At 47.9% G+C, this 14027-nt stretch overlaps 1 protein-coding gene across 3 annotated transcripts; it reads right to left on the bottom strand.

Annotated features, from left to right (window-relative positions):
* Positions 1-52: 52 nt before the first annotated feature.
* Positions 53-13970, bottom strand: ADPGK (ADP dependent glucokinase). 3 transcript variants are annotated; one of them, XR_007379097.1, is made up of 8 exons: positions 13647-13969; positions 10080-10305; positions 9063-9125; positions 8327-8447; positions 7634-7830; positions 6907-7005; positions 4974-6129; positions 53-4320 (listed from the first exon to the last, which is right to left on the bottom strand). XR_007379097.1 is itself a non-coding variant. In XM_048956143.1 (7 exons), the coding sequence occupies exons 1-7, from the start codon at positions 13859-13861 to the stop codon at positions 5578-5580; spliced, it is 1470 nt and encodes a 489-aa protein (XP_048812100.1). In that variant the 5' UTR covers positions 13862-13970; the 3' UTR covers positions 4457-5577. The 3 variants fall into 3 exon arrangements, 2 of the variants coding, with proteins under 2 accessions (XP_048812100.1, XP_048812099.1); XM_048956143.1 differs by lacking the exon at positions 53-4320 and having other exon boundaries at positions 4457-6126; positions 13647-13970; XM_048956142.1 differs by lacking the exon at positions 53-4320 and having other exon boundaries at positions 4457-6129.
* Positions 13971-14027: the final 57 nt, after the last annotated feature.

Raw genomic sequence — 14027 nt, 5'->3', positions numbered from 1 at the left:
TGTCCTCCTTGTGAGTCTTTCAGGAGATTCAGTTCTGCGAGCTGCAAGAAGGCAAAGTAGCCCTGTGGTGAGCAGAGCAAGAGATCTTAATGCCCCTGTGCTACTGAGATGTTGGAGAAACGTCTTCATCCTCAAAGAGAAAAATCTTAGCCTTCCTTTCTCCACTCCTGTCAGTTTTTTGCATCTGGGATTTATCCAGAGCTTGACACAGGCCCTCAAAACAACTGTGCTGGGGAACTAAGCTGAGCCTGTCATGCTTTACGTAAGGAACCAGTAACTGGGTTAAGTAAGTGTAGTTTTCACTCTTCCTCCCCTCTGCATAGAGTTGTGCTGCTGTGGGACTTGGGATTTTGCTTTTCCAAGCAGAAAGTGCAGTGCTTTCAGCCCAAAGAAGCTGCGGCTTCAGGAAGGCTCAGCTCATATGCTAATAAGCCTGATGAGCTTTTAAAAATAAGCTCCTGTTTTTTTTCATGGTTTCATAATCGACACATCCAGTGGAGTGAGGTTTGTAATGGAAACCTCCTGCAGCAGCCTGCAAAAGCAGCATGACCACGGCCCTGGATACCTTAACGTCCTCCAGCAGCTCTTTCTGGCCAGCTGCTTTTATCCAGAGCGATGTTGATGTGTTTTTAGAGTGCAGGAACCCAAAGTGTTGCCCTGCTCCCCTGGGGCCACTAAAAGTAAGATCCCTTTGCTTTGTCTGTTTTGATTGCCAAAACTACCTGCTTACCTCAAATGTGGCTTCTTTTCGTTTCTTCTGTCCTCTGCTGGTTGGCTTTCTATCAATCCATCCCTGCAGCAGCACTCCTTTAACGCTTTCCTTGTGCTAGAGCAAAAGGAATCAGAGGTTTTGTGCAGCAGCCGCCAACTGAAACAAACCAGACGAGCTGCAGTGTAATTCAGGTACAGTGCAGCTATTTCATTTGCATTAAACTTCTTACACTGCAGATCACTGCAGTGTCGAGGAGTGTCTGTGCAGGAGGCCAGGAGTACAGAGCAGGGGTGGGCTGGGAATGATCTCTAGCCCCTAAAGCTTTTGTTCAAGGTGTATTTTTCTGTAGCCATTGCTTGTCATTGTTTGGGCTTACCATAATGGGTGGCAGGTTTGGGAAGTTCCATTCAAGGAGCAGCAGGTGGAACAGAGTGGTCACAGCACAGCTGACACAGGGAGCTTTTTTCTCCAGCTGCTTGTTGTAAGGAGGGTAGGTTTAACTTCAGGACTGTGGCATTAAGGAACTACTCTGGGGGAGCAGCCTCATCTCATAGGTGGCCATAGGAACCAGGACCACAGCCTGCCTGAGGCACGTGAGGCTCTGTGCTCACCCAGTCCCACCTGGGCCACCTGTTCTCTTGGCTGCTGGGGGCTCTTATAGGACAAGTGCTGTGTGTTACTGATGGGGCGTGCTGCTGAGGGAGGCACTGTGAAGGTGGTAGAAATATTCCTTCAAAGGTACAGAGCTTTATGCAGATGATTAATTCTCTGTGAATAAGAACAGTAGCACCTTGTTACTTTCTGCTTTGGAAGGGAGCAGAAGGGAGCTTCGTGTCTGAGGAGGTGTTTTTAAATATGTAATTATGTTGGATAATAAATATTACTGCACTGCTTTGTCCCGTCCCCTCTCCTCTTCCTCCCGAGGGCTGCAGCGGCAGTATTTGCATACAGAAAATTCACAGTGTATTTATAGAAGCTTTCTGTGCTCTCTAGTGATGGGAATGAGGTTGGACTGTTCCTTCAACTGAAATAAGCAAGGGGTTCTTCAGCAGGCCTGTACCAAATCACAGAAGCAATTTGGAAAGCACCACTTGCGTTCCAAAAGCCGCTTCTGGCATCAGCCATAATTCTCACTTTGGCTTTGGTTTTATTTTTCCCTCCTAACTGAAAACATAAGATGGAAAAGAATAATGAGCTGAATTTCTAGGGAAGCAGAAGCCATCCGCTTTAGGACATTTTGTTTCCCTTTTCAGAAAAAAAAAGTTCATCAGTTAATAAGGTAATTCAAAGCGCTTACACGAGGCGCACTGTGACTTGACGTCCTCTCGGGGAAGAAACAGGAGACGCCGCAGCTCTCGAAGCCTGGGCAGCAAGAGCTTGCTTCAGCCAGGAGCAGCGGGATGCGGGCTGATGCAGCACCCAGCCACTGCCGTGTTTGCCCTCTTGTGGTCACGGGCAGACGAGGTGAGCGAGGTGGGCCCTGCCTTGCATAGGACACGAGCGCTGGGGATTTCCCTCGTGGCAGGGGCAAGGACTTTTCTGCAGAGGCAAACAAACCTCAGCGCTGAACGGAGAACGGTGAGCTTTACTAAGGACTAAGTTCCACACATAGATACACTACAAAAGGACACAGAATACAAGTGATTCGTCTGCCAGGACTGGTTTCTATGAAAGCAGTTCCACCACAGGGAAAGCTTGCATCACCCTCTGAAACCAAACCGTGCTAAAATGAGTTTTCTGCAGTGGTTCTTGAAACAGATGAGCTTTGAATCCAGTTTTAACCAGGCTGTGCTGAGCAGCTCTCCTGACAAGATCACGGGTGATGCTTTCAGAATATTTGTTTCCCCTGCTTGCATTTTAATGCAATTGTTCACCCTTAGCTGCCAGGATTTGATTCCTTCAGCTGCTATGAGCTCAGGGAGGGCTGGTAGCAGGTTCACCTTCCAAGGGGACAGTGACTGTTTGGCACCAATGCCTCTCTCAGGTTTCTGGTGCAGAAGGCAATGCCCAGGCGTGCTGTTTCCAACCTGCATCTATCGAGAAGAGATTGAGAACTTAATCTGACATCTCTGAACAGAGGAGAGAGATTGTTTTTGCATCTACAATAAAATTTGGCTAAAGTTTCATCAGACTCTGCTGCTAGAGGGGAAGGCAGACAGGAGTGAGGTCTGGGAGTGTGAGGCTGAACATGCAGCAAAGAGGTTTGCTTCCCAGCCACTCAAACCTTTAAAGCAAAGCACAAGGACAAGCTTCAATATCCCCATTTCCCTCTCAAATCTCCTCCCTGCCTGACTGTGGGATGTGAGACAGACTTAGTTAAGAGTTCTGCTCCTGCTGTTTCAACCAACAAATCTACAGGTGTATTTATTTTTCCCCAAAATGAAGCTACTACTGTGGTATGATCATTGAGTTTAAACTTAATTCCGTACTTTTATCCAAACTTTCCCTGCTTCATGCCACTGGTTCTCCAGTCCATTAAAAACCACTGAATACTCATAAGACAAACAGGCCACAGAAGTCCTGCCAGATGTGCTCCAGCTATGTTTCACAGCAAAAACAAAACAAAGCACCCAAGCAACAGTACTGCAGTGGGGATGGATGAAAACACCAGTCCAGGGACAAGTTCCAGCCCTCCCACTCAAAAAGTACTTCAGGGGAGTTCTTTCATCCTGTGCTAAAAACCTGCTGCCCGTTTCCATTTCAGCAAGGTGCGTGAAAGCAGGTTGAATCTAAACTCGTAATATTTGTGTTGAGTACAAGCCAAAGTTACCCCTGGGACAGTTACCTGACTTTAAATAGCCAAAATAGGCTACGACAGCCCAACAAGCCTCCTGTCAGCAAATGTTTTTGGAAGAGAGCCGGGAAGCCGAGCAGCAGGACCAGCGCTCGTGACAGCTGTGTGTATTTGGTTTGGTTTGCTTTCCTTTCCTGCTCGAGAATCCACGCTGCCTGGTCCGATGCCAGGGAAGCTGCTGGTGGTCCCAGCCAGCCATGATCAAAGGTCACACAACGCCCCTGCTGACGGCCTCAGACCTGCAGACGGTTGTCAGGAGATGTTTTTTATTTGTTATGTTTTTTTCCTGTAGGAAGACTAACCCAGAACTCCGAGTCCCGCGCTACAGTTTATAAATAATAACTTGTAAAAAGACACAGAAGAGAAAGGTGTCCAGTCTTGGGGAGATCCTGCACTGAGATACATACTGAGAGTCAGCAGGAGGCCAGCGTGGGACACGCAGTGGGAAAACACAGCACTGACCGTTTCTCTCGTCTCACAGACGACTTTGCTCAGAGGGAGAGGAGCAGTTAAATACATGCTGACAGATAACATTTTGCATGGCGTCCATAAAAGTTCAAGCAGCTGTCAATCTTTGTCCTTACAGAGCATTCACAATGGTGTTTTCCACCGGGAGGACATCACTAAATGCCATACAGCAGCCTTGCTGAAACAGGTCGCTCCAGCCTCGGTGATCCTGACTCTCCTCCTGCTGCTCGGATGACCTACGATCCTGGTACAGCACAGGTTTGCACAGACATTTAACTGTGACACTGAAAATATCCGTATGATAGCTATGGAAATAGGAACTGGAAGTGGCAGAGACAAAGCTATGCTGGAAAAGAGACAGAAAGAATACTGATGCTGTGCAATCAGTGATGGGCTGTTAGCAAAAGGTAAAAAATATAAATAATGTATTAAACAATACACAGATTAAACAAGATTTCTAAACTAGCAAGGCCATGACACTATTCAATTCGACTGATAAGACACAGCTCTATTTTAATTTTTTTTTTTTTAATTTAAAAGGCTGTCCAGAGCAAAGACAGTGACCTCATCAAAGGAAAAAAAGCTCCTCCCGTCAGCCTTCCCTGCTAAATACTTAGAGCTTCTGAGGGCCCTTCCCTAATAAATCCATCTGAACAGAAGGCAGCAAAACTGTAGAAACTGCACAGGAGTTCCCAACAAAAAATTAATCTCCAGCACTCAACAGGTTGCTGTAAGCTGTACAGCACCCCACATAAGCAGCTGTTAGCAAAGGGAGCAAGCAGCGAGCCCCTGTGGCTGTGCTCTTGGGGTTTAGCATGAAGCAGACACAGGTAACGTTTTGTTGTTTACCCGACAAAAAAATAAAGCTGTCTCCCCCAATATAAACCCTGAATATCTTCACTTTCAGTTGCCCCAAGACTAACTGCAGGCAACGAGTCGAATCCTGTCAGTCACAGAAAGAACAGATACCCAAAATAATTTAAACTGCCTTGAGCCCACCTGTGCACTGAAGGAGCAGGTACAGCGTGCATCACATTTTCGGGCTCTGGCTCCCTCCGCCGCAGGGGCACTGAGGTTGAGAGGTAATTTTGTCAGGAACAGATTTCATCAGCACACTGAGCGAGCGGAAGGTTTGCTCCTGCCACCTAGCCATGTGCTGGGAGGAGATAATGCAGGAGTTTTCTATTTTTACTTTATCATAAGCAAGACAGGGCTGAGCAGCGCTGCGCGAAGCTCTCAGGGCTGCCACATTTTCCAGCACTAGCAGACAAGGCCCACGTGCAGTTACAAAGAGCAGGCCTCCTCCAAATGGGGATTTTGATTGTGTGTCCCCCCCCCAAATACTTAAGACAAAGAAAAGCCAATTTTCACATTAAATATGAAAACCTCTGCACTTAAACACGAGGTGTTCTAGTCACTGCAAAGCGACTGGAATGTATCTGACGGTTTACACCTGGAATTGTTCTTTGGCTCTTCTGTTATACCCAGAAAACACACTGCACCCTGACTCTGTTCCTATATCAGCGCCGGCTGAAATCCTAGTGATAACAGCACGGTTCCTCAGACACCGTACAGTACTGGAGACAAAGGGGACCTCGGTCTTCTACTGAAGATTTATTTCTGAATATAGCAGTCCTTCAGCTGAGATAGCATCCCCGAGTCCCACGGTCCGCACGGGATCTTTGCACACCAGAACAGGCGTGAAATGGAAGGAGATGCCTTCTCTGTGCCAATGCACCACTGGCTCGTCTGGATTTAAGGATATTTTGGAAGGAGCCTCTATCTGGGAGGTGACAAACTCCAGAGGAGCTTTAAGAAAGACCCTGCTAGTATCGATGGTTTCTGTCGCGCAGGCCTGCGCCCCTGCCGCTCTGGCACCGGCAGCCACAGCAGCCACCTGGTTGCCCCAGTGCCCGTCCACTGTGGCGAGGATGTGGTAGGCCAGCGTGTGGAAGTGGATCCGTGTGAGATCCGAGGCCCGGTCCGCAGTCTTCCCGTGCTCCTTCAGGATCCAGAAGAGGATGTCGCTGACGGCACCCACGTCGGGGACGCCGTTCCAGGAAGCCAGGGAGGCGTGGGGACCAGAGGCTGACTGCGTGAGGAAGAGCAGCTCCTGCTCGTTCAGACCGATGGAGTTCACCAGGGGAAAGACCTGCTAACAGCAACATGGGAACAGGATTTTTTCTCTCGGAGAGAGATGGGTTCTCATCCATTCTACAGAAGTGTGTTACAGTCTGCTGACTACTGTACATCTTGTGCAATTAATTTTCTAGACACACTTTAAGGAGCAATTGAGTATCAAATCCACACGAAACATTCCTAAGACTGGGATTGGAGCCGTGTCAGCTTTGACAGTGGACCATCAGGACTGGCAAGAAGGAAGGACTGCAGGAAATTTAGTTTGTTGAAATTAAAAAGCTCAAATTTAAATAGAAATCTGCAATCCTGCTAAATCTAAACCAACTGATGGTACTTGTACCTGTGGAGTTGTGACATTCTCCTTGGTCATCTTTCCCTGATGGCCAAACATCTTCACCAGAGAGAACAGAGCCCATGCTATGTCTACACAGCAAGTTTGTTGAACAGCTGCTGAATAAGCTCAGATCTGCAAAAAATGCTACTCCTTGGTGAAGGTGACCTGATAATCAACCAATGAAACTTGCAAGGAGACCATACTCTGTGAGCTGAAAAAAACAGATCTGTCCTCTGCTAAGCCCCAACTCACTGCATTGAGCTGTTAACATCAGCAGAGAAAACTCAAAGTGTTCAGAATGCATCAGCTGGCATTAAACCCGCGTTCTTAATTTTTCATCAAAGGGACTAAGAGAACTAATTTCCAGTTTTCCTTTCTCTGTTCATCTACCAGGCTGTACACTGTGATACTAAAGAAAAGGAAACCCATAAAAAGAGCACGTCCTCTCATTTTTGTTACCTGATGCACAATGTTGCTCATAAAGTCCTGATCAGTCATACTGGCCAGCTCCAGGTGTATAGGAATGTCAGTAGGAATGTCAGAGATGGAGGCTACCGCCTGCAGGGGCAAAGGCAAAAACATCTAAAACACATTCCTGCTAAAGGGAATAAGAACGACTTCAAACAACTTGTGTTTTTCAGAGTTCCAGAGCTGAGCTGGGGGTAGATTAGGTTATAATCAGTTTTCCTGCAGTCTGTTTCAGAAACGTGAGATGTCTGAAACAGCCATAAAACAGTCGATGTTAGAAGAGGAAAAAGACTAGTGCATTGAGATGGGCACTCAGGTGTGAGACAGGCAACCTGGCACAGCTCCTTAGGGCTCAAAAGCGGATGTTGGCATTTGGGTTATCTAAGAGATAACACTTAAAGAAGTCTTGATTATAACCTTGATCATCTTAGCATGTGGAACAGAAGAAGTGTAATCAGCCACTATCCAGGCTCCAAGAACAATGTCAGTCTGCCCAGCCAGCCAGTCAGCACTAACAGAGAACTTCTTTTGCTGTAGACAACCCACGGAATCCAACAAGACTAGACTGTGCCAACCTTCCAGTTTGCATTCTTCTTGTAGCATGCAGAGACCTGAAGATGTGGCCTACTTACAACTTCAAGCCTGGGAAGCCAAAAGTTTGCTGAGGCGCATTTGCTGGCATGGAAGTTAAGGAGATGCTGGCGTTTAAGTGTCTTACCTCCATAAGACGTCTGTGCCGCACCTCCTTGCTCTGGCCTTCCATCATGTGCAGTCCTGAAAGTACCACGAGATCAGGTTGAAACTCCTCCAAGCTGGACACGAACACTTCCAGCATGTTGAGGGCCCCGTTTGAGAGGTCATGGGAGAAGATAAAGCGGTTGGCGTTGGGTGCCTTCGCTTGTCCCCACTCTTCACCTGGGGTGGGACAAACATTCAGAAGAGAAGCAATCAGACCAGGTATGCAGAGATTATTTTGGGGGATAGCCTGCTGGAATCTGGAGGCACGATTTCCCAACTAACAGCTACTGCCAGCCCAATTATACCTCCATGTCTGCTTAGGATATCAACAAAGTGCAAAGTATGCTTCATTTCTGTAGGCTGTAGCACAGGAGAATACAGAACCAAAGGGATGGCAGCACAGCAGCATGAGGCAGCATTTACAGTAACTGCATTACAAAGAAGTAAAGTTTCAAAGGAATGTAAGATGTCTGTTTACCTGCCACAGCTCCCTGCAGCACAAAGAATTACCAGATTAGCCCACTGACAGCTGCCAGCACTGATAACTTACAGGGGCCTTTTGGAATTAATTGATTCAAAAAACCCCACGACAACAAATCAACAAACTTTAAAACCAGGAATATCTTTGCGACGCTCAGGGTTCCCATCTAGCATTCAGCCTTTGGCAAGGTACCTGCTTGATACTCCAGGATAAGATGGAACTCATCTCTTTCCTGCATGGATTCAGGTGGCACAACCACGTTGTCATCTAGTAGCTCATGGAGCTTGGGACCAACTGGGCCACAAAGGAGGATCTAGGAAACAAGAAAACCAATCAAGGATCCCCTGCCAGTATTTCAGTTCATAGAAGTAGCCATCTTATTCTCTGAAAGCCACTCCATCAGTCTCAAATTTGTTGATCTCAACAGCAGCTGACGAGTGAGACAGCTCTCATACAGGAAAATGTATTCCCTTCAGTGTTTGGTTGCTCACTTTACAGAAATCTTGACTTAAGCCAGCACAGCTTTAGAACCAAGCTCTGTTCACTTTCGCAACCTCACTGAGGTTCTTACACCAATCTCTTTCAAACAATGTGGTGTCCACACAACCACCTGAAAAAAGAAACCGGCTTCTACTAAAACAAGAGAGCAAAAATTGAGAGGATTAGGATGACACAAGGATTTGTATTTGTTTTATTAGAGGGAACGTGAAGACAAAAGCCAATAACTCAAAGGGAGCAATAAACTAGCAACCATTTCCTAGACAACAGATGTGAAATATTAAGAATTAAACAAGTCAGCTGTGCTTTTCAGTCTATAAGGCCAACAACGTGTTCCGCTGTACCCTAAGAAAATCTCCCAAATCTCCAGGGATGTACTTTAAGCCTCATTAAAGATGAGCAAATAGCATGAAATTCTTGGAACACCTACCTTCAGGTCTGGATTTGCTGCAAGCTTCTGACCAATGAGAGCAGCATTGCCTCCAACGTAAAGCTGTAAAATACAAGGGCAGGTATGGGCACTGCCTTGCTCTGATAGCTTTACACATCTTAGTCACCTGCAGAAGACTCAAGATTGTAGCATTTCAGAAAACGTCCCAGCATGAGAGAATTCAGCAGAGCTCACTGGGGCTGATGGCAAAACAACTACAATTCAGCCAGATGTCAACAGATTTCATGTTCCCTTTTTTTTTAAACCTAAGTCTTTGTCCTCAGGTTAAGCACAACCCTCTAACGAATCAATTAATATCTAACAAACATTCCCTCTCATATCTCTGCAAGTTTTCAGGTTTGTTTGTTTGTTTAAATCAGCAAAGCAAACTAGCAGTCATTTAAAAGTCGCAACAATATTTCATCCAGTTTGCAGGCAGGGTTAGAAGTGCTACCTGTGCCCACACAACGTGAGCAGAATTGTGGAAGCTGCTTCTGCATTTGGGACAAGGAGCTAACTGGTACCAAGTAGGTTCAGAAGACCCAGTGTAACCAGAGCAAAAGAACTTTGCTTCTGGAAAGGTAGGCTTCAGGTAAATTAATTCCTTCTTTTCATCATTACCTCATCTTCTAGGGACAATTTGAACCCTGCATTGAAGTGCTGAAGCTAACTGGAGTGCTCTGAACACTTAATCCATTTCCTTCCTTGCTTTCTGCCTCATTACAAGATTTTGGAGCCTCTTTGATACCATCAACCCCATCTGGCTCCCATGAAACATGAAAATATCTCCAGTAGAATTCATACAGAGCCATCTCGGATGGACATTTTGGTCTGAAGAATGCAAGCAAAGCATGGGCTATTCAAAGCCCTGCTACTCAGTGCAGAGTTCTGTTCTTAGCTATAGCATAGCTTCTTCCCTAAATGACTCGTGCTCTCCCTAGGCAGAACAGAAGTCATCAATGATGCAGAAGATAAGAAAGAAGCTTCTCAAACCTCATCTTCATGGGCAAGACATACCTGTGCCCCAGGGTGCTGCGAGGCAGTCTGTGCTATGTGATGGAAGGACTCTGCGTCGCTGAAGAAGCGTTCGGCAGCCGCTCCTTTCTCCATGAAGTGAGTGAATGCTTCTCTCAGGTCCTGTCTGGAGTTCAGGACATCATGATTCTTTCCCAACCCGGGTTTAAGACCAAGTGCCTCCAACAACTTCACGCCGGACAGAACCACGTCGACGCAGGCATTGACGCTGAAACAGAGAAGGAAAACACATACTGGGAAACCACAGTGTGCTGGGGCACTGGTGAGACAATACAGTGACATCACTTCCCAGCCAGCAAGGTCTGCTGCGAGTTCTGGCAGCCCTCAGGAGAAAACAACCAACCAAATGGGAAAAGCAAGAACACAGAGATACGAGTTCCCTGCAGTTCTGAACTTCGGTGCTCTCCTCTTGACTTGTTTTAACTGTGCTCCAGCACGGGGCCGAGGAGATGGATCTCTGAAATTCCAGTGAATTGCAACAAGAAAGCATAAGCTGCTTATTTTCAGTGCTGGCTGTGTATGTTCTAATTTGTTTTACACCTCATTTGCTGTCCTAGGCTTGCTCAAAAAAGAGCAGGCACAATAATAACAGCATTTTTAAGTTTTAATTCCTAGAGCAAAGACATTTTTATTGTCTTAGTTCTGGATTAAGACCCGCAGGCAATTCAGAACTGTTAAAAAGAAAGCTGGAAGTATTTAAATCTACCCATCAACCTCTCAAATTTCAACTACCAACTAACAAAAAGCAGAACCACCTACATGGCAGCCCATACCTGGACCAGCTCTGTTTACAAGAAGTGAGACACTTTTCAGTTGAAACACTTAAAGACCGCAACTTCCAAAGCACCATCCTGAAGTTCCACAGATAGCCCACCTCCTCCTCACAAACAGAAGAGTCCAGCACCAGTTGGGAAGTTATAAGGACCTTAGCAGACTTGGATGAAATCACACCTGTGGCACAAGCCTTCCAGTCCCCACCCCTTACAAACTACAGCGATTTAAGCACAGTGAATCGAATACAAAGAGAGCAGGAAAGTTTCTGGGCTGGAACCAGGTCCCCAGGAAACATCTAGCATGCATTACTGGTGTATTTCAGGGCAAAATTATGAGCACTTGTTCCTGTTCCTGGGTTTCATAGAGATACTGATATAAGCAACATGTTTACTAAGCTCACATGAGCAATTACTATAGCATTTTCTGGGGCCATGCAGCCCTGAGAGGAGAAGGCTCTGGAGACATGAAGTGGCCTTTCAGCATCTAAAGGGGCTGTAAGAAAGAAGGGCACAGACTCTTAGGCAGGGTCTGCTGTGACATGACAAGGGGAAATGGTTTCAAACTACAGGAGGGGAGAAATTCGCTGGATGTAAGGAAGTTTTGCACGCTAAGGGCAGTGAGGCAGTGGCACAGGTTGCCCAGAGAGGCAGCGATGCCCTGTCCCTGCAGACACCAAGGTCAGGCTGGGGGCTCTGAGCACCTGATGTGCTGTGGGTGAGGGGGGTTGGACTGATGGCCACTAAGGGTCTCTTCCACCTCCAACGTGGAACCATTGAACCATTCTGTGCTTCTGGAACTGTTCTTAGCTGTGCTTTCCCCTACAATTCTGTGGTTCTGTTCCTCCATCCCATGCTTCCACAACAGGGATCCAAACAATCTGCAAAGCTTTCCCAATATCTCCAACCTACTCAGCGTCTGTCCACAACACTCTGAGTACCGCCGCCTGCTGCATGCCAGCTCAGAACACACAGCCATTCCTCCTCGTCAGTGACCTTTGATGCATGACTTGCTCCCAAGCACAGCAAGGCTGCATCGTACAGAATAAAGGACATGAAAAACCTCAAGGGTTTTCAGTGCAGGTTGTAACACATATTAGAACAGAAACCCTCTGTGCTGTGCATCAGCTGATATGCTAAAGAGAGAAAAATCCCCTCGCCTTGCAGAGAAAAGCAAAGAAGCAACGAGCATCAGTGGTGTTTTAGCCACAGTCTCGCTGCAGCAAAAGGTCACCAATCTCATGTTTTAATGATCATTAAAGACACGAGGGGACCTAAACCAAGTAACAGTTCTTTCAATTGAGATGTTTCTAATCATCTTCCAGCTGTCTTCCCTCTCCCTACACTGCTAACACACTTCTTGCTTTCAATAAACTCCCCCAACAGCAGGAATGAGCTACTAATGAACTGCTTCTGCTGGTGAACTTTGAGGCCCTGGGTGTCTGGTGTGGGCATCTGTTTTATATATATACACATACACAATCAGTCCCTTTAAGGAAAGGAAGCAAGGAACAAACTGAAGTTAACTGTCTCTTCCAGTGAAGGTGTGGTGAAAGAGAAGGCATGAGACGTTTGAAGCAAGTCTGCATCAACCATAACTCAAGAGCATGACAGACTGTAACACTGTATCAGCTCTGCATTCATTATGCTGAATAACTTTTTTCAACACTTGAAGGTTGAACCTCATGGTCAAAGACAAGTTATTCTGTCAAGTCCTTCTATTCAAAAGAAAGTGAGTCAAGTGCTACATATAATACCAAATTTAATGGTCAGATTTAAACCCTGCTTTTCAGATCGATGTGACATTCCCGAACTTTCCCCAACGCTCTTTCTTTGCAGGTTAAAAAGAGTGCTGGACTTCACACAGGTGTTTTAATGCCCACTGCTCTTTCCTATCCCCTTCCTTCTCTCATTTCTTCCCTTTGATTCCACTCAGAGAATCAAAGAACTGTAAGGGCTGGAAGGAACCTCTAGAGATCATTGAGTCCAACCCCTGCTAAAGCAGGTTGCACAGGTAGGCAGGCGTCCAGGCATGTCATAAGTATCTCCAAAGAAGGAGACTCCACCACTTGTCTGAGCAGGCTGTTCCAGTGCTCTGTCACCCTGACAGTAAGTTCTTTCTTGCGTTAGTATGGAATTTCCTGTGTTTAACTTTGTGCCCCCTTGTCCTGTTGTTGCACACCACCAAAAAGAGCCCGGCCCTACTCGCCTTCTGCCCTTCAGCCTTCTCTTCTCCAGGCAGAACAGCACCAGGTCTCTCAGCCTTTCCTCACACAGGAGATGCTCCAGGCCCCCGCGCATCTCTATGGCCCACAGTTACACTTTCTAGAAAATCTCTGCATTTTTGGAACTGAGGAGCCCAGAACCGGACCCAGCACTGCAGATGCGGCCTTAGCAGGGCAGAGCAGAGGGCAGATCGCCTCCCTCGACCTGCTGCCACGTTCTTATCGCTTATCACTCAGGTAACACCGCTCTTCTTCTCCCCACCCCTACCTTTGCTAGAAGGCCTCGCTCTGTCCAACCAGCCCCCTCACACCCATCAGCGCCGCCAGCCGTCCCCAGGTCACCGTGTCAGTACACGAAACCATTTCACACACAGCGAAGCGGGGCGAGGCGTCCCGAGGCACAGCGCACAGCCCGCCCCGCCGAGCGGCCCTCAGCGGGCAGCAGCCTCATCCTATTCCATCCCGTCCCATCCCGTCCCGCTCCGCTCAGCGCTGTGCCACGCCTGCCGCTGGAGGCCCGCGCACGCACGGCGCCCTACACGACGGCGACCTACCCGACGGCGACGCGCCCCCAGCCCCGCGCCGGGCGGACGATGGCCGCCTGCCAGGCCGCTACCATGCGGCTCTCCAGGGAGCCGGCGCGGCTCAGCCCGCCCAGCAGAGAGGCGGAGAGGTGCTGTAGGATGGAGGGGGGCGGCCGGGGACCAAGTAGGCAAAGGTAGCCCAGCGCCAGGGCCAGCAGGCCCACGCACGCAGATCGCTGCCACATCGCGCGGCCCTTCCCCCGCCACGTCTGAGGGGGGAGGAAGGCGGGAGGGATGGACGCGGGGGCCCTCCTTACGCCGCCTCCGTGGCGCCCCGCCCCCTCCGGGCCCCGTCTGCCGTAAAGCCGCTTCGGGAATCGGGGCGGGCTCTACGCGAAACGCGCAGCTGCT

This window comes from Lagopus muta, chromosome 10 (genome assembly GCF_023343835.1).
Source record: "Lagopus muta isolate bLagMut1 chromosome 10, bLagMut1 primary, whole genome shotgun sequence".
Taxonomy (NCBI): domain Eukaryota; kingdom Metazoa; phylum Chordata; class Aves; order Galliformes; family Phasianidae; genus Lagopus; species Lagopus muta.
Note: the sequence above shows the minus strand (reverse complement) of the source record. Positions and strands in the feature narration are given on the sequence as shown.